The sequence below is a fragment of the Macaca fascicularis genome, chromosome 3 (assembly GCF_037993035.2).
Source record: "Macaca fascicularis isolate 582-1 chromosome 3, T2T-MFA8v1.1".
NCBI lineage: Eukaryota > Metazoa > Chordata > Mammalia > Primates > Cercopithecidae > Macaca > Macaca fascicularis.
The window spans coordinates 13,313,977-13,334,884 of NC_088377.1; the positions used below are offsets into that span (position 1 = coordinate 13,313,977).

Here is a 20,908-nt window from a genome sequence, read left to right on the forward strand (position 1 = left end):
GGAAACTATCTTGTTTTTGGCCCCAGAGTTTCCTTGGATGGTTGGCCTTATTGCCCTGTTCTTTTGAGAACGTCGTGAATATGGAGTCTTTTCATTAAGTAACCAAAACTAAATTGCTATAGAAGATAAATTATTAAAAACAACAACAATTGGCTGGGCGCGGTGGCTCATGCCTGTAATCCCAGCACTTTGGGAGGCTGAGGTGGGTGGATCACCTGAGGTCAGGAGTTCGAGACCAGCCTGGCCAACATGGTGAAACCCCATCTCTAAAGAATATAAAAACTAGCCGGGCGTGGTGGTAGGTGCCTGTAATCCCAGCTACTCGGGAGGCTGAGGCAGGAGAATTGCTTGAACTCAGGAGATGGAGGATGCAGTGAGCCAACACAGTGCCACTGCACTCCAGCCTCGGCGACAGAGTGAGACTCCGTCTCAAAAAAAAAGAAAAAAAAAACCAACAACAACCAAACAAGGCCCATTCCTTTAGGCACTGATGAACACTGGAAAGTTATGACATGGACCAGAAGGAGAAAAGCAAATTAGAGCATCCATTTTCTAGCTATGAAGTTTAAGCTAAGACAGGCAAACCACACAAATGACCTTTTTCTTCTAACTTATTTATAAATTAGGAGGATGGATTAAAGTCCAGAAATCCACTAAAGTATATAGAGAAAACAATTGCAGATATTCCTTGAGGAAGAAAACACAACAAAATGTTTCTTTAAAAGAAGTACGACAGGCACGGTGGCTCATACCTGTAATCCCAGCACTTTTGGAGGCCAAGGCGGGTGGAACCCCTGAGGTCAGGAGTTTGAGACCAGCCTGGCCAACATGACAAAACCCCGTCTCTACTAAAAATATAAAAAATTAGCCGGGTGTGGTGGCGTGCACCTGTAATCCGAGCTACTCAAAAGGATGAGGCATGAGACTGGCTTGAACCCAGGAGACAGAGGTGAGCCAAAATTGCGCCACTGTACTCCAGCCTGGGTGACAGAGTAAGACTCTGTCTCAAAAAAATAAAATAAGATAAAATAAGTACTTTAAGGCTGGGTGTGGTGGTTTACGCCTGTAATCCCAACATTTTGGGAGGTTGAGGTAGGAGGATTGCTTGAGCCCGGGGGTTCAAGACCAGCCTTGGCAACTTGCTTGTCTCTACCAGCAAATAAAATTTTGAAAAAAAAGAAAGAAAGAAAGAAATACTTTAAGAATGGGCAACATAGCAAGATCATCTCAACAAAAAGTTTGTTTTTTAAAAAAAGAAAAAAACTAGGCCAAGCACAGTAGCTCACACCTATAATCCCAGCACTTTGGGAGGCCAAGGCAGAGCCAATCGCTTGAGCTCGGGAGTCCGAGACTAGCCTGGACAACATGGTAAAACCCTGTCTCTATAAGAAATCCAAAAAAAAAAACTAGATGTGGTGGTATGTGCCTATAGCCCCAGCTGCTTGGGAGGCTGAGAAGGAAGAATTGCTTGAACCTAGGAGGTTGAGGCTACCGTTAGCTGTATTTGCGCCACTGTACTCCAGCCTGTCTCAGAAAAAAAGTAGTACTTTAAGAAGGACCTCTTACACAGCAAAGGAAACAGCAGCTTGCAGAGACAGCCTACAGACTGGGAGAAAATGTTGATAAGCTGTACATCTGATAAGCGGTTAATATAGTGACATATAAGGAGCTCAGACAATAGCAGGAAGAAAAAAACAAGTAGAAAAGGGTCAAAGGACCTGAATAGACGTTTCTCAAAAGAAGACGTGAAAAAATACTCGACATCAGTAATCATTAGGGAAATGCAAATTAAAATCACAAAGAAATACCATCTCATACCTGTCAGAATAGCTGCTATCAAAAAGACAAAAGGTAAGTATTGGCAAAAATGTAGAGAAAAGGAAAACTTTGCACACTGTTGGTGGGAATGTAAATTAGTACAGTCATTATGGAAAGTGTATGAATGTTCCTCAAAAATCAAAACATAGAATTACCATATGATTCAGCAATCCTCCTTCTGGATATTTGCCCCAGAAACTTTGAAATCAGATGTCTGCACTCCCATGTTCATTGCAGCAATATTCACAACAGCCAAGTTATGGACTCAACCTAAGTGTCCATCAACAGATGAATGAATAATGGGGGATAGATATATACAATGGAATACCGTTGAGCCTTTAAAAAGCAGGAAATTGTGTCATTTGTGACAACATGGATGGAAATGGAGAGCAGAGCACTATGCTGAGTGAAATAAGCCAGGCACAGAAAGACAGATACAGCATGTTCTCACTTCTGTGTGGAATCTAAAACAAACTCATAGAGGCAGAGAGTAGAATGGTGGCTACAGAGGCTGCGGGCTGGGGAAAATGGAGTGTTGGTGGACAAAGCGTATAAAATCTCAGCTAAACAGGAGGGATATGTATGTATGTATGTATGTATGTATGTATTTATTTATTTATTTATTTATTTTTGAGACAGAATTCTGCTCTTATTGCCCAGGCTGGAGTGCAGTGGCGCCATCTTGGCTCACTACAACCTCCGCCTCCCAGGTTCAACCATTTCTCCTGCCACAGCCTCCTGAGTAGCTGGGACTACAGGCGCCCGTCACCACGCCCAGCTAATTTTTTGTATTTTTAGTAAAGCCGGGGTTTCTCCATGTTGGCCAGGCCAGACTCGAACTCCTGACCTCAGGTGATCCACCCACCTCGGCCTCCCAAACTGCTGGGATTACAGGCGTGAGCCACCGCGCCTGGCCGAGGGGTATGTTTTTATTTTCAGTTCTTTGCACAGCATGGTGAGTATAGTTAATAATAGAGTATTGTACATTTCAAAATTGCTGAGAGTAAATTTCAAATGTCTTCATCATAAAATATGTTAAGTATTTGAGATGATGGCTATGTTAACTTGCTTGATTTAATTATTCCACATTGTATTCATAAATCATAGCATCACTTTGTGCCCCATAAATTTATACAATTATAATTTGTCAATTTACAATGTAAAAAAAAAAATGATGACTAACAGTGTGACCTTTAGGCTAGATCCTAGACACGCTGACTGCGTCTATAAATGAGGACACTCAGCTAAATAACCTCTAATCTCTGTTGTAGCTCCAACCTTTTATAAAAGGGAATAATTTCAGTTTCCCAGCAAGTTTGTAGGGGGAAATTTTCAGTTCACTACAACTCTATTTTAGTTTCTATTACTTGCGTGGTGATTTTTCTGTATATAATTTGTTTTTGTTTTTTTTTAATTTGTCTTTGGTGTTTTGTTTTTTGTTTATTTGTTTATTTTTGAGACAGGGTCTCCCTCTGTAGCCCAGGCTGCAGTGCAGTGGAATGATCACAGTTTGCTGCAGCCTCATACTCCTGGGCTCAAGCAATCCTCCCACCTCAGCCTCCCAAGTAGCTAGGACAATAGGCATGCACCACCATGCCTGGCTAACTTTTTTTTTGCAGAAACTGGTCGCGCCATGTTGCCCAGGCTGGTCTCTAACTCCTGAGCTCAGGTGATCTTCCCGCCTTGGCCTCCCAAAGTGCTGGCATTACAGGTATGAGCCACTGTGCCTGGCCTTCATAATTGTTTAATGAGTGCTCAGTGCTCAGTCACTTTCAACTCAAGTAAGTCTGTTCTTTACCAAACCAAAGAGCTATGTTTCAAACATTCCCCCAAAACGTGATGTTAGTCCTGTTTCTCAAACATGGTAATAGAGCTAAAGAGTAGAGTAATTCTTCCAGCTCTTTTGTACTTTTCAGTTCTTCAGCAATTCTGTCAAGCCTAAAACTAATTTTATTTTTCATTCAAAATTTTGCACATATTTTCAGCATTGTTGTTTTTATTCCTTTGGACCTAAACTAGAAAGAAATCAAATTATAATTCTTGGATGCTGAAATATGGCTCTCATTTATTTGTTTAATTTTTTTTTTTGGTTTTTGGTTTTTGGTTTTTTGAGACAGAGTTGCATTCTTGTTGCCCAGGCTGGAGTGCAATGGCGTGATCTCAGCTTACTGCAACCTCTGCCTCCCGGGTTCAAGCGATTCTCCTGCCTTAGCCTCCCAAGTAGCTGGGATTATAGGCATGCGCCACCATGCCTGGCTAATTTGTTTATTGTTAGTAGAGACGGGGTTGCTCCATGTTGGTCAGGCTTGTCTCGAACTCCCAACCTCAGGTGCTGTGCCCCCCTTGGCCTCCCAAAGTGCTGGGAGTACAGGTGTGAGCCACTGCACCTGGCCTTATTTGTTTAGTTTTTATAACATAATAAACACCTGTGGACCCCCAACACAAAAGCAAGTGTGTTGATATTAACCCACATCTAACCATGCAATTTTAGAACTGTTGAAATTTTAAATATAATTTTATTGCAGGTAGTAATTTTTTTTTTTTCCGAGACAAAGTCTTGCCCTGTCACCTAGTCTGGAGTGCAATGACACAATCTCGGCTCACTGCAACCTCCACCTTCAGGGTTCAAGCGATTCTCCTGCCTCAGCCTCCCAAGTAGCTGGAATTACAGGCGCCTGCCACCACGCCTGGCTAATTTTTGTATTTTTAGTAGAGACGGGGTTTCACCATGTTGGCCAGGCTGGTCTCAAACTCCTAACCTCAGGTGATCCGCCAGCCTTGGCCTCCCAAAGTGCTGGGATTAGAGGTGTGAGCCACCGCGCCTGGCCGCAGTTAGCATTTCTTTAAGGACAACATGATTGAGTTTTTAATAAAAATATGATAGTTCCAATCCTTTTGATAGAAGATGTTCCCAGTAAGTAAATTATATGTTGACTGAGCATGCACTGTTGAAATAGATGTGCTTTAAAGTCATATATTCACCTTATGAGCTATGTGGCATTAGACAAATTAATCAATTACCCTGAACCCTATTTCATAATCTGTAAAATTGGGAGAATAGCTGTCTTAAAGAGTTACCTAAGGAATAAAGTACTGTGTGTGCTATCACCTGGTGCTTAATATGTTTTTACTGTTTTAATTCTAGGCTCTTGTCTGAGCATTTCAACATGCATGTTTGAATGCTCCACTTCCCCCACTAGATGGCACTAGTTGCTAAATGCAGTGCTAACTACTCTGCCTAGTCCACAGGAATCATTGATATTAGAGGAAACATTTGAAAGAGCTGGTAAAGACTGTGAAAGTGTTATAAAGTTGATCTTAGGTAAAACAAGAAAGAATTTCTTGGCCAGGCGCGATGGCTCACACCTGTAATCCCAGCACTTTGGGAAGCCAAGGTAGGCAGATCACCTGAGGTCAGGAGTTTGAGACCAGCTTGGTCAACATGGTGAAACCCCATCTCTACTAAAAAAATACAAAAATTAGCCAGGCATGGTGGCACACACCTGTAATCCCAGCTACTTGGGAGGCTGAGGCAGGAGAATTGCTTGAACCCAGGAGGGGGAGGTTGCAGTGAGCCAAGATTGCGCCACTGCACTGCAGCCTGGCGACAGAGTGAGACTCCGTATCAAAAAAAAAAAAAAAAAAAAAAGAATTCCGTGTATTGTGGAAAAATCACATCAGTGTACAGCATAAACACAAAACAAAAATAGCGAAAGGAAAAATCACATCAGTGTACAGCATAAACACAAAACAAAAATAGTGAAACATGTTAAGGAATAGTTTAACAGTCAGATCATGTGGAGCTTTTTAAACTATATTAGGAGTTGCATTTGGTTCCAAGTGCAGTGGAAAGCCATTGATAAATTTTAAGCAGAGAATTGTTAGGATATCATTTATCTTTTTAAAATACCATTCTGGTGCTTCTATTTTTTAAAGATACTGTTAAAGAGATTGAAAACAGAAGACACAAAGTTGAAAATAATATTTATAGCACATAAACGACTTATCTACAATATATAAAGAATTCCTGTAAAGCTCTAAATAAGAAAAAGACAAAACAATAGAAACATTGATAAACACTTGAAAAAGGAATTCACAGAAGGAATTCCAAATGGGCAATAAACATGGAAAGATGCTCAACCTCTTTCAGTAGTCAGGGAAAACAAATTAAAATCATAGTAAGAAACTATTACCTACCTTCATAATTGGTAAAAATGTATAAATGTGATCATTCCACAAGTTGACAAGGACATTTGCAGCAACAGGACAGTCCTGTGGGAAAGTAAATTGATGCAGTCACTTTGGAAAGGTGTAGTTAAGGAACAGGTAATATACCCTGGGACCTGGGATTTCCACTCCGATTTAAATATCCTAGGAAAAACCATGCACAGTGTAACAATATCTTTCATATACAAACACACTTAGCAGCATTGTTTGTAACTGACAAAAACTGGAGACAACACAAATGTTCATCAGCTAAACAATGGATAAGCAAATGAAGGTGTTTTTAATATATTGGAATGCTATAAAACAACAAGAGTGAAAGTGATCTAACAGCCTCATCCACAGAAAGGATGCTTTAAAAACGTAATGTAGAGCATAAAAAGCGAGGTAGAAAAGAATGCATGTGGTATGATTCCGTTCAGATAAAGTTTAAAGCCTTGGCAATACAAAATTGTTTTTTGTTTTTTGTTTTTGAGACGGAGTCTAACATTGCCCAGGCTGGAGTGCAGTGGCACGATCTTAGCTCACTGCAACTTCCACCTCCCAGGTTCATGCCATTCTCCTGCCTCAGCCTCCCAAGTACCTGGGACCACAGGTGCCTGCCACCACACCTGGCTAATTTTTTGTATTTTTAGTAGAGACAGGATTTCACCGTGTCAGCCAGGATGGTCTCGATCTCCTGACCTCGTGATCCGCCGGCCTTGGCCTCCCAAAGTGCTGGGATTACAGGCATGAGCCCCTGCGCCCAGCCACGAAATTGTATTGTTTAGAAATGCGTACTTGAGTGATACAAATGAGAAATTGTATGAGAATGGTGGTGACCTCTGATGAGGAGAGAAGAGGCTGCTGGGGTGATGGCTGTGGTCTTTCGCCACCAGGATGGTAGTTAACTTTGCATATTTCCTTTATATTTATTCATCCAACTGTATTTTATATTTTACATACTTTTTCTGCATGTGTTTTATTTCACAATATAAAACATTTTAAAAATAAACACACACTGACTCCTATGTGGAGAATTGTTCATGGGCAATAATGGAAAGTAATGTAGGTGAGAGAGAATGGGAGTGGGGGCTTGGACCAGGGCCATGGTAGTAGTAGAGATGGAGAGAAATAGATCCAGGAGGTAGGACTCATGGGACTTGCTAACAGATTGTTTCTTCCTGTTCTTTATGATAGTTCATAAACCAGAAAAGGTCACATGGACGGAAGCAGCAGGAAGCATTCGGGATGGAGTGCGCGCCTATACAGCTCTGCATTATCTTTCTCATGTCTCTCCTGGAAAATCAGTGCTGATAATGGATGGAGCAAGTGTAGGTGCTAATGGTTTTGTTAAGAAACAGAGCAGCATATAGTAAACTTAGGAAATTTAGCAATGAGCCATCCGTTTGCTAATATAATTCTTTGCCAATAGGTTATTGATTGACTTTTTTTCCAGTGTCCTATTTTGTTATAATAAGCAGCTTTTATCAATAGAAGATCAAAGTTAGATTTAGTGTGATTAGTTTATGACTTTGAATCTGCTGGTACATTAAAAAGCAGACAAGCCATTTTTATTCACTCTTGTTAGACAAAGCCTAAGATACCGCATGAGCCCTTGAAGTCATAGTCCAGAACTCCCTACCAGCTTTGTAGCCTATTTCCCACCCTCACACTTACGTTGACCAAGTATTGGCATTTTATATATAGATGGATCACACAAAAGATCAGCACGTCCTAATTTAAACATATTACATATACCAAAACAGTGCAAGACACTAAAACAATATGTAAAATACTGTCATCTAAAAATGTCAAGAAAAACTTGAAATTAACTTATAGTTCTCTTTTCTAACTGGCTTATGATTAAATGCTTTCTTCCTGCTTTTCTTTGAAGAAAAGGCAGAGCTGTCTTCAGCATTGGCTTCAGCCTGATGTCCAACATCAGGATAGTAGTGTTTCCCCGAACTTACCCCATGGGTCTGAACAGGATGGAGCTTTTGAAGTGTTTTGATCTTCAAAGAGAGGTAGCTGGACTCCTATATATAGTATATAATTAGCTTAGACCATCACACTGACAAGGCCCAGTTTTCTCTTTGCAAGGCCATGTGTCTGAATGTGACCCTCCATCCTTGAAATTATGTGCTGTGGTCAGACCGAGTGACAGCTTGTGGCATGCAGCTTTTCCACCACCCCTTGTAAAGAAGAAAGTCAATCAAATATTTCCACTCTTAAAATTGCCCATAACTGTGCTCTTTTCCTATTAGATAACATTTTAAAATATACTAAAGTAACACTAAAGATACTTTATTAAATAATATAAAGAAATCAATTTGATATGGCCTCTGCCCTATAACCGTACACCCACTGTATATTTTTTTTCTACACAGGCATTTGGTACAATAGCTATTCAGTTAGCACATCATAGAGGAGCCAAAGTGATTTCAACAGCATGCAGCCTTGAAGATAAGCAGTGCCTTGAAAGATTCAGACCTCCCATAGGTGGGTAGTATTACAAGCACAGACTTTAAAACAAGGAATTTTGGAGGAAAATCACCTTTAAAAATGTACTTGTAAAACCAAGTACAAAATCCTTGGCCAGGTGCAGTGGCCCACGACTGTAACCCCAGCACCTTGGGAGGCCAGGGTAGGAGGATCACTTGAGCCCAGGAGTTTGAGATCAGCCTGAGCAACATAGAAGACCTCATCTATATATAATCTTAAAAAAAAAAAAAAAAAAAAAAACTTATAAAATCCCAAACGAAAGTCAGTTTGAAAATGCAGTGTATGTGCTATCTCCCAATTTACTTTTTTTTTTTTTTTTTTTTTTTTTTTGAGACAGGGTCTCACTCTGTCACCCAGCTGGAGTACAATGGCACAATCATGGCTCACTGCAGTATGGACCTCCCCAGAGACAGGTGATCCTCCCACCTCAGCCACCTGAGTAGCTGGGACTGCAGGCATATGCCATCACACCCGGCTAATTTTTTGTATTTTTTGTAGAGATGGGTTTAGCCATGTTGCCTAGGCTGGTATCAAACTTCTGAGCTCAAGCAATGCACCCATCTTGGCCTCCCAAAGTGCTGGAATTACAGGCATGAGCCACCATATCCAGCCCCAATTTACTTAAGTGATAGTTTTAATTTTAATTACTTATGTTTTTTGTAAACTTACATTTTTCAGTTTTTTCCTCTTTGCCCCATTGTTTTCAACAATTTACTCAACTTTGAATTAGGTGAACTTTGATGCAGTTTAGAAACACCTGATGCAGGCTGGGTGCGGAAGAACTAGAGACGAGCCTCAGAGAACTAACTTCTCCAAGGATATACACCTAGTAAAGGACTGGAATGAGATTTGAACCCAGGCCTGACAGTAAAGCTCACATTAATTTCCATTGTTACATTATACTTGTGACAGAGATAACCAAGAAATAGAAGGAAGGCAATACAGGGGCTGAAGAAAGGAAGAGAAAAGGAAAAAGAAGAGATTTGAAAATAGAATGGAGAAAGAGAGCATAGGCTGGGCATGGTGGCTCACACCTGTAATCCCAGCACTTTGGGAGCTGAGGCAGGTGGATCACTTGAGGTCAGGAGTTCAAGACCAGCCTGGCCAACATGATGAAACCCCATCTCTATTAAAAATACAAAAATTAGCTGGGCGTGGTAGCAGATGCCTGTAATCCCAGCTACTCAGGAGGCTGAGGCAGGAGAATTGGTAGAATCCGGGAGGTGGAGGTTGCAGTAAGTCGAGATCATGTCATTGCACTCCAGTCTGGGCAACAGAGTGAGAGTCCGCCTCAAAAGAAAAAAAAAAAAAACAGCATGAATGGTCCGGGCACAGTGGCTTACACCTGTAATCCCAGCACTTTGGGAGGCCGAGGCGGGCAGATCACAAGGTCAGGAGATCGAGACCATCCTGGCTAACATGGTGAAACCCATCTCTACTAAAAATACAAAAAAAATGAACCAGTGTGGTGGCGGGCACCTGTAGTCCCAGCTACTCGGGAGGCTGAGGGAGGATAATGGCATGAATCTAGGAGGCGGAGCTTGCAGTGAGCCGAGATCATGCCACTGCACTCCAGCCTGGGTGACACAGCGAGACTCCATCTCAAAAAAAAAAAAAAAAAAGCATGAATGGTGTGAATAAAAAGAACATGAATGAAGGGAAAATTCCTTATTTGTTAATTTGCCTTTCCTAGATTATTTTGTCCCCTTTCCCTTTTGTCCTCTTCCTCCTTCCCTCCAAATCCTAGATTACTCTGTTGGACTACACCACTAATCTGGGCAGCTCTAAGAGGAATTCTCTTCAACTAGAAGGTCTTAAAAGATACAGAAAGGAAATACAAACATGTTGTTATTTGCCAGTTCAAAATTCTGAGAATTATTTTTAATTCTGTCAATAATTTATATTCTATTAATATGATACTACTAATATCCTTTAATGCAGCCAGTTAAAATCTATTTAATTTGTACTGACTCTTCTAAAAATCATGTTCCTTTTCCTTAGCTTTAAGATTTTTCTTCATTTGGGAGAGTAAGTGGGGAAGAGAGGGAGATTTCTATGACTGAGAAACGGTGAAACAGCCTCTAGCAGATAATTACCTTATTATACAAATACAGACTGTTCCCAGCTGACAGTGTTTTGATTTAGGATTTTCAAAATGTTACGATGGGTTTATTGGATATTAAGTGCATTTTTTACTTACAGTGGGTATATTGGGATGTAGCCCATCATAAAGATGAGCATCATCTGTATATTTTGATGCTTTTTAGCTCTAAAGACTATTAAATATGAACATACTTGAGAACCTACTTAATCTAGCTGGGGGTGGTGACTCACACCTATAATCCCAGGGATTCAGGAGGCCAAGACAGGAGGATCACATGAGGCCAAGAGTTCAAAAATAGCTTAGGCAACATAGGAAGACCCTGTCCCTACAAAAAAATTTAAAGAAATTAGCCAGGCATGGTGGCATGTACCTGTAGTCCTAGCTTCTTGGGAGGCTAGGGCAGGAGGATTGCTTGAACCCAGGAGTTGAAGGCTACAGTGGGCTGTGATCACGCCACTGCACTCTATCCTAGGCAATGGAGTGAGACCCTATCTGGAAAAAAAAAAAAAAAAAGAAAGAAACTGACTTAATCTTCCAGTTCATGTCTTATTATACATGTACCTCTGTGTTTTCAGATTCTTAATTCTGGCAACATACCCTATAGCTGTAGAAAATAGTGCTCTGTGTCAACAGACCAGCCTTGGATCACCTTCTCCTCAAAATGTTCACATTTTAATTTTATTAAATATATAGGTCTCTTCGTTTAGACTGCTATATCCCATATTGGGTTAGATGAGAAAAAGTATAATTTAAATTGACTTTCTCCCTTTAAATTCAGTAATTGTTTGAATTGCTTAACTCATTTCAAAGAATAGATATTTATTTGCTTTTCTTTTTCTTTTTCCCTGATTTGTTTGTGTTGATCACATACAGAACAGTACAATTGCCTGATTTCCTGTCCTTTACAGCCCGAGTGATTGATGTATCTAATGGGAAAGTTCATGTTGCTGAAAGCTGTTTGGAAGAAACAGGTGGCCTGGGAGTAGATATTGTCCTAGATGCTGGAGGTAGGTACCTTACGAAATTAGTAGCCTGTGTAGTTTTTTTAGTTTGATGAATTTAAGAAAAAAATTTAGGGCATAATTATTAATGCACTTATTAAACTGGATGTTGAGTTTTGGGTTTTGTTTTTAACTAAAGACTTTTTAATTTAAATTGGAACTTCTACTTTATTCTCATTGTAAGTACTGTATGTAAGAGAGAACATGCTTATCTTTTACAGTGTAGACCAGGGGTGTCGCTTCCCTGGCCACGTTGGAAGAAGAATTGTCTTAGGCCACACATAAAATACATTAACACTAATGATATCTGATGAGCTAAAAAAAAAAAAAAAAAAAAATCTTAAAAATGTCTTACAATGTTTTAAGAAAGTTACGAATTTGTGTGGGCCGTATTTAAAGCCATCCTGGGCAGGCTGCGGGTTGGACGAGCTTGGTGTAGACATTAGAGTAACAAATGACATATTGCTACAAGAAATCCAGAAACATGGCCTCCTCAGTAGTTCCCAGATAACACAGCGTCATTGCGATGCCTTTTCAGTCCCATCTGCTGTGTGAGGCTGCCTTCTATTGGATAGTTGATGTCTGCAGTCTCTATTTGGAAAATGCCAAAGTTTGTTCCAGTTTCACTTTCTTGAATGTTTTTAGTTTAACCAGTATTTTTTTAACACTTACTCTGAACACACTTAAGTAATAGCATGACTCCTAAAGGGTAGGTTTTACAGGCCTGCAAAGTGCTTCTGTTTATACTTTGGTAGAATTTATCTTCTAATTTGAAAATCATGGATGAATATGGTTATGACTATCGTGTGGTTTTTTAAACCAGTATTTTCTAAGATTTGAAAATAGCTCAGGATAATCTGTCAGTGGAAGTAAATTCATACTTTATTGCATCATTTTTTCACATGGACATTTCAGTAATTATGTTAAGACTATCCTGAGTCTGAGTTTTTTAACTGGGAATCAACTCATCTCACTATATTAAGCTATCAGTGTTAATGATCAGATTTGGTTATGTGTTACATTACCTTGCCTGGTTTTCAAATGAAGATAGACTTTTTATCTTTATTTATTTCTATAATAAATAGATTTACAATAAATTGTAATTAAATGGAGAATAAATTTTATGATCAGTTTAATGCAAAAAGTAGATTTTGTGGTGTCAGAATACATTGTGTGTGGCTTTTTCTAAGAAAAATGTTTCCTCATTCGTACATTAAAAAGTAAAGAGAGTGCCGGACACAGTGGTCTGCGCCTGTAGTCCCAACTACTCATGAGGCTGAGGCTGGAGGATTGCTGGAGTCCAGGCCAGCCTGGGCAACATAGTAAGACTTTGTCTCTAAATAAATAAGAACTTGTTTGAAGAATAAATTTTTGTCAGATTTTTATAAAATATATTTCTTCTCTCTCTCTCTTGTTTTTTTTTTTAAACTATTCCCTTGCAAGTGAGATTGTATAGTAAAGATGATGAACCAGCTGTAAAACTACAACTACTACCACATAAACATGATATCATCACACTTCTTGGTGTTGGAGGCCACTGGGTAACAACAGAAGAAAACCTTCAGGTATTATCAGAAACCATAAAGCATTACCATTACACCAAAGGGGTGTAATTAACAAACAATAAAGTCTAAGTTATTTGAGGCAAAGAGTGTGACTAAATTAGTATAAAATCTGGTCCAGGCGCGGTGGCTCACACCTATAATTCCAGCACTATGGGAGGCCGAGGCGGGTAGATCACTTGAGGCCAGGAGTTCAAGACCAGCCTGGCCAACATGGTGAAACCCTGTCTCTAGAAAAAATACAAAAATTAGCCAGGCATGGTGGTGCAGGCTTATATTCCCATCTCCTTGGGAGGCTGAGGGCTGAGGCACGAGAATTACTTGAACCTGGGAGGCGGAGGTTGCAGTGAGCTGAGATTGCACTACTCTACACCAGCCTGGGTCACAGAGCAAGACTCTGTCTCATAAAAAGAAAATCTGAATCATAAAGAAATTTACCTTTATTTTTCATTCCATATTTTATATGTAGCTACATATTTTATATGTAGAAATGTAGCTTTTTTTTACTTTAGCAACATGTTGGCCAAATTGTTGAAATACTGCCTACCAGAGACATATTTTCAGCAATGAAGTATAATTTTATTTAGTGATTTAGACATGTGACTTATGATTTTTTTTTTGGAATGAAGTTTCACTCTTGTTGTCCAGGCTGGAGCACAATGGCACGATCTCAGCTCACTGTAAACTCTGCCTCCCGGGTTCAAGCAATTCTCCTGCCTCAGCTTCCTAAGTAGCTAGGATTACAGGCGCCTGCCACCACGCAAGGCTAATTTTTGTGTATTTAGTAGAGACGGGGTTTCACCATGTTGACCAGGCTGGTCTTGAACTTCTGACCTCAGGTGATCCACCTGCCTCGGCCTACCAAAGTGCTGGGATTACAGGCGTGAGACACCACGCCCGGCATGAATTTTTAATAGTATTTCAGATAGCATTTTTGCTATCTGAACATCGTTGATATATACTTAGCAAAATATTTCCGTATAAAATTATCACAATTTCCTAATTATTCAAACTGGAATTACTATACATGTTTATGTATGTTATCTCTCAAGGTTATCTTTTTCAGCATTCTAGTTACATATTTACATGATGGCTGATATGCAAATACCATAATTCTCACATACCAATCTTCACTGATTTTCCAACACCCTCATGAAGATGGCGAGAAAAGACACACACACACCCCTCCCATTTCATCACCAGGACTCTAGATCGGCCTTGCATCTGCCATGTACTTATCATTGTTCATCGTTCTGGACCATGAAATAGAAAATATTATCATTTACATGTTATTAAATGTTATTTATGTGCATATTTTTGTGATTTGGACATCATTTAATTTGTGTAGAAGTTTTTCTGACTCAAGATACCAATCATCCTGCTGTTAAACTCACAATAATTGATTAGTCTTTGTTTTATTCTATCCAAGCTGGATCCTCCAGATAGCCATTGCCTTTTCCTCAAGGGAGCAACGTTAGCTTTCCTGAATGATGAAGTTTGGAATTTGTCAAATGTACAACAGGGAAAATATCTTTATATCCTTTTTATCGACTGATTTGAGTTTCTGGCTTGAAACCTTGTACTGTACTAAGTTCTTTCATTACGATAATAGGAAATAATAATAGCAGTTAAGTTTCCTTAAGTATGCCAAACAGTGTTCCAAGTGCCTTGCAAGTATTCATTTAAACATTAAAGCAGCCTTTTGAGATGTAAGTCCTGTTACCATCCCCATTTCACAGGTGAAGAAGCCGAAGCCTAGAGATGTTGATACAGACTCAAGGATGCAGCAAGTGGCGGAACAAGAATCACACTCAGGCAGTCTCTCTCCTTTCTGAATGGAGATAAGCCATAAGATACGTGGAAAATTTTGTTTTTAACCTGACGTTAAGGAAATTACACATCACCTTGAAAGGTTGCACACTTACTCCTATGATGGTGCCATTGCACAGAAACATTTCAGAATACTTTTCTAAATTAAAGAGTTTGTGGAGTGTTTTATAAATATCAATGCTAGTAAATCTTTATCAAATGAAGATGGGTTTGAGTTTTGAAACAGAAGTCATTCAGAGATAAGTCTGGTGTGATTGAAGCCAAATCATTCCAGTTGAGTAAAAATAATAAAAAGTTTGGAATATGCCGGGTGCAGTGGCTCAACGCCTGTAATCCCAGCACTTTGGGAGGCCGAGGTAGGCGGATCACAAGGTCAGGAGATCAAGACCATCCTGGCTAACACGGTGAAACCCCGTCTCTACTAAAAATACAAAAAATTAGCCGGGCATGGTGGTGGGTGCCTGTAGTTCCAGCTACTTGGGAGGCTGAGGCAGGAGAATGGTGTGAACCCGGGAGGCAGGGCTTGCAGTGAGCCGAGATCGAGCCACTGTACTCCAGCCTGGGAGACAGCAAGACTCCGCCTCAAAAAAAAAAAAAAAGTTTGGAATATACAAACAATTTCAAAAAGAAAGGTCCAAACCTCTTTAGAGTAGGGTCAACTTAAGAATTCCTTTTATTTATAGTGAATATCATACTTTACGTTTCTTAAATGTGCCTAGTCATATATGTGTGATACATATAAAGGCCAGTTCCCTCCGGGAGCAATGACAGAATTTATTCAGAGCTTTAAAATAGTTATGTAGGCCGGACGTGGTGGCACGCACCTGTAGTCCCAGCTACTCGTGAGGCTGAGGCAGGAGAATCGCTTGAGCCTGGGAGGCAGAGGTTTCAGTGAGCTGAGATCGTGCTGCTGCACTCCAGCCTGGTGACAGAGCGAGACTCCTCTCAAAAAAAAAGTTACGTAATTAGTATACTGCATGTATTGAGTTTTAAGGAGTAGATTTCAAAACCCCTTCTTGTAGTGCATGTATGAATTTAAAGTTGTTTGATTAAATATTTCCTATTAAATTTGAAAATTAGATTTAACTTTCTAAAAGGATTTTTAATTAATGTCATTTTTTAAAAAGGTACACGGGCTGGTGCAGTAGCTCATGCCTGTAATCCCAGCACTTTGGGAGGATGAGGTGGGCAGATCACGAAGTCAGGAAATCGAGACCATCCTGGCTAACATGATGAAACCCCCGTCTCTACTAAAAATACAAAAAAAAAAAATTAGTTGGGCGTGGTGGCACACGCCTGTAGTCCCAGCTACTCTGGAGGCTGAGGCAGGGGAATTGCTTGAACCTGGGCGGCGGAGGTTGCAGTGAGCTGAGATGGCGCCACTGCACTCTAGCCTGGAGACGGTGCGAGACTCCATCTCAAAAAAAAAAAAAAAAAGTATATGTCCAATCCAATAACATTGTAATTATTAGGAATAACATTGTAATTATTAAGAATAACATGGAGTGATGCTACAATGGAGAATACCACGTGGCTATTAAAAGTAACATTAGTTAATATTGGAATACTATGTAGCTATTAGTTTTGAATCTTACATGTTGGAAACTAGACTGACTGCTTTGCTGTATATAACTTAATTCTCTCAAACCACCTCTCCCAATAAGAAGGCAATTTTAACCTATTTGACAAATCCTTGGACCAAGTTGAAACATGACGTGTATATGAAATACTGTACATTTTCCAGAATCAGAAATATATGCTATGCACACAGGTGAGAATTTTGTTAACAGCAATAGGAAGGGAACTTGCAGGGATGTGAATTAGTAAATTTATATTCTTCAGTTTTCTTTTAAAAATATTTTTAAATGACTTATATTTTCTAATTTGCATTTTCTTTTTCTTTTTTTTTTGAGACGGAGTCTCGCTCTGTCACCAAGGCTGGAGTGAAGTGGCGCCATCTTGGCTCACTGCAACCTCTGTCTCCCACGTTCAAGCAATTCTCCTGTCTCAGCCTCCCAAGTAGCTGAGACTGTAGGCGCATGCCACCATGCCCGGCTAATTTTTGTATTTTTAGTAGAGGTAGGATTTCATCATATTGGTCAGGCTGGTCTCGAACTCTTGACCTCAGGTGATCCACCTGCTTCAGCCTTCCAAAGTGCTGGGATTACAGGCGTGAGCCACTGCAGCCAGCCCTAATTTGCATTTTCTAAAGTCCTGAATCATACTGTAGTCCTCACTTGTGTAAACCCTCCTCATTCAGTTCATACAAGCTAAGTTGCTGCTTGTGATTTAACAGAGACATCTCCTTCCAACTGTGTCATTCTAGGCCATAAATAATTCAGAAGTACTGGCAATTACATAGCATTTTGATCTTAATATTATAATTTCAATTAAATTAGCAAGAGAGATTTTTCTTTGATTTTTACATCATTTTCTGATTCTCTTAGTGACATACAGCCCCCTGTATCTGAGGGTTCCACATCCAGGGATTCAACGAATCAAAGATCAAAAATATTTGGAGACCGGGGGCAGTGGCTCACGCCTGTAATCCCAACACTTTGGGAGGCTGAGGCAGGAGGACGGCTTCATCTCAGGAGTTCGAGACCAGTCCAGGCAACATAGGGAGACCCTGTCTATACAAAAAAATAAAATAAAATAAATTAACCTGGTGTGGCAGTGAATCGCTGTGGTCCTAGCTACTTGGGAGGCTGAGGATCACTAGAGCCTGAGAGGTTAATGCTGCAGTGAGCATGATCATGCCCTCTAGCCTGGGCCACAGAGGGAGACCCTGTTTCAAAAAAAAAAAAACTCTGAAAAAGTAATAACACAACAATTAAAAAAAAAAAGTATAACCACTACCTACATAGTATTTACATTGCATTAGGTATTATAAGTAACATAGAGATGACTTAATGTATAATGCAGCTGTGCCTCGGTTATACGCAAATATGCCTTTTTTTTTTTTTTTTTTTTTTTTTTTTGAGACAGGGTCTTGCTTGTTGCCCTGGCTAGAGTGCAGTGCTCATTCCAGCTCACTGTAACCTCAAACCCATGTGCTCAAGGGATCCTCCTGCCTCAGCCTCCCCAGTAGCTGGGGCAACAGGCACATGCCACCATGCCTGGCTAATTTTTTAATTTTTTATAGAGAGCCTTGTTTTCCAACCTGCTGCGCTATTTTCTGTAAAGGACTTGAGTATCTGGAGATTTTGGTCTTCATGGGGGTCCTGGAACCAATCCTTCATGGATGCTGAGGAATGACTGTATATCACACACACACAAAGTTTACTGGCTTCTGCAAACAAATTTTGAGCCTATTACCAAACAGCCTGGTCAACAAATGTACATCTAAATTAAGATATGTAAGTGCTAAAATTGTTTTTAACTTAAAATGCCATATGTAATATAGAAATGAAAACTAGACACTATTTCATTCCCATCCATTGAGATAATAGTGGTGAGCACTTAGGATAAGCACCAGGCTTGAGTTGCTGCTCTTGTCACTTGTTCTTGGAAATTTAGGCTCTGTTACACCACCAACTCTCAAATCACTTCCCTGCTGTGGAGCTAAACTTGACGTCCTCCAGAATTTCTCTAACTTAACATGTTGAATCTCTGAGAGTACAAAACTTGAAACAAGAGAAAGTGATCTGCCTGGCATCCTCTGTTTATTGAATGGTTTTATTTAATTCTCCTTTACATTGCCACCTTAACAATCCTTCCAGCTACGTATCTTAAAGGATGTGATGGAGAAGTTATCAACTGGTGTTTTCAGGTACGCTAAAGTAACCAAATCATTGTTGTTTTTCTATTTTCAAGGAGCTAAGGCAGGCAGTCCCACTTTTGTTTTAGCTCTCGCCATGTGCCTGTTGCCTCCATATTTTATTATTAGGTTGGTGCAAACATAATTGTGGTTTTTGCCATTGAAAGTAGTGGCAGAAACTGTAATTACTTTTTTACTGACCTTATATTTCATTTAGATAAATAGCTGCTCTTTAATATTTATCAAAGTGTATCTGGTGGCACACCAGTAGGTACTCCCAGAAATAGAAGTGGCTTGTGAGTTTTCCTCACTCCATTATATAGTGTACCTCACCCTTTGCTTTTCCTCATCACCCCTCCCAAAGCAACTTGAAATAACCAATAGCTTGAAGGAGAGAAAACCATGGTATATTTGTTTAAAGTTGAATGTTTATCACTTATAAAAGAGGGAGTAGGCCGGGCGCAGTGGCTCACCCCTGTAATCTCAGCACTTTGGGAGGCTGAAGCGGGTGGATCACCTGAGGTCAGGAGTTCGAGACCAGCCTGGCCAACATGGCAAAACGCTGTCTCTACTAAAAATACAAAAATTAGCTGAGCCTGGTGGCAAGCACCCATAATTCCAGCTACTGGGGAGGCTGGGACAGGAGAATTGCTTGAACCTGGGAGGTGGAGGTTGCAGTGAGCCAAGATCTCACCTTTGCACTCCAGCCTGGGCAACGAGAGAAACTCCGTCTCAAAAAAAAAGAGGTAGTAAATAAAGAAGATAATTTTTTTTCCTTCAAAACTTAACCACTTTTAACATTGGAAACACTAATGGACAAATTTGTTTGAATTACTTAAAGTAATAGATTTGAGGCTGGGTGCAGTGGCTCATGCCTGTAATCCCAGCACTTTGGGTGGCTGAGGTAGGCGGATCACTTGAGGCCAGGAGTTCAAGACCAGCCTGGCCAACATGGTGAAACCCATCTCTACTAAAAATACAAAAATTAGCCAGGCTTGATGGTGCATACCTGTAATCCCAGCTACTCAGGAGGCTGAAGTATGAGAATCGCTTGAACCTGGGAGGCAGAGGTTGCAGTGAGCTGAGATCGTGCCACTGCACTCCAGCCTGGGCAACAGAGCCAGAGTCTGTCTCAAAAAATTAATAAAGTAATAGATTTGAGCACTAGGATTTGTCATATACCACCCCATTTGTTCTACTTTAACTTGACCTGACATTTCTAATTTCATTCCTTCTCAGACCTCAGTTGGATGAACCCATTCCACTGTATGAGGCAAAAGTTTCCATGGAAGCTGTTCAGAAACATCAAGGAAGAAAAAAGCAAGTTGTTCAATTTTAATTTTCTTCTTTCTCAGACTTCAATCGGATGAACGTATTCCAGTATTTGAAGCCAAAATTTTATTTGGAAATTGTTGAGAAAAACCAAGGAAGAGAAAAGCAAGTTGTATTTTTAAGCACGTTTCCCTGCTAAGACAAGATGCTCAGTTGACACATTTGAAAAGTGTTTGAAAAATTCTTGTGCAAATGATCAAGATAATTCTATAATTAACATCTTAAGGGAATTTTCTAAAGCCCTTTTCATTATTTCTATATATTTTGCCCCTGCTATAAAATTCCTTCCATGAAGAAAACTGCTTTCAGCAAAAGCCACACTACTCTATTGATAAAGCTGTTGCAGGCCTTTGCTAAGCTATCAAAGTAACGTATTAATTTTCTGTCAACTCCGTTCTCAACACCTTCCTTAAGTCTTTGCTGTCATCATTTAAGCATTTGAGTATATTTTGAAGTCTTAAAGGACCTAGCCCATAGGCACTTAAATTTTGTGTTTTCAACTATTCATTCACTCCGGCTTTCCCCAGGATCAAAGAAGAGGATCTCATTAACTTGCCAGTGGCCGCTGCCTGGAAGGCTGAGATGACCAGGCACTGGGAAGGGGGAAGGGAGGTTGTCGGGAGGCTGCGCTGGTATAGGAAGCGTGCTGACGTCTTATCTGAGTTCTCTATTTGGGGGTTGAGGAAGGTGGCCTAGTCCCCTCTCCTTGCCTATTGAGAGCAGCAGCCACTGCCCTCTCTCAAGTTTGTGGAAGCAGCAGCCCATGGCCGCAGCTCAAGTTTGTTTCCTTTTC

At 40.1% G+C, this 20,908-nt stretch overlaps 1 protein-coding gene across 9 annotated transcripts in view; it reads left to right on the forward strand.

Annotated features, from left to right (window-relative positions):
* Positions 1-20,601, forward strand: part of CRYZL1 (crystallin zeta like 1) — a 51,093-nt gene extending 30,492 nt beyond the window's left edge. For 2 of the 9 annotated variants that reach the window (XR_012432043.1, XR_012432045.1), the window contains 7 exons: positions 7,222-7,355; positions 8,412-8,523; positions 11,504-11,637; positions 13,075-13,196; positions 14,623-14,728; positions 18,750-18,795; positions 20,023-20,601. Coding sequence is in view for 6 of the 9 variants with exons in the window: in XM_005548777.4 (XP_005548834.1) it covers positions 7,222-7,355; positions 8,412-8,523; positions 11,539-11,637; positions 13,075-13,196; positions 14,623-14,728; positions 18,750-18,795; positions 20,023-20,122 (719 nt within the window). In the remaining 3 variants the exon portion in view is untranslated. Of the gene's footprint in view, positions 1-7,221; positions 7,356-8,411; positions 8,524-11,503; positions 11,638-13,074; positions 13,197-14,245; positions 14,416-14,622; positions 14,729-14,846; positions 15,318-18,745; positions 18,796-20,022 lie in introns of those variants that run through there. The other 7 variants (XM_005548777.4, XM_045387774.2, XM_005548775.4 and 4 more) reach the window with 6 other exon arrangements.
* The last annotated feature ends 307 nt before the right edge of the window (positions 20,602-20,908 follow it).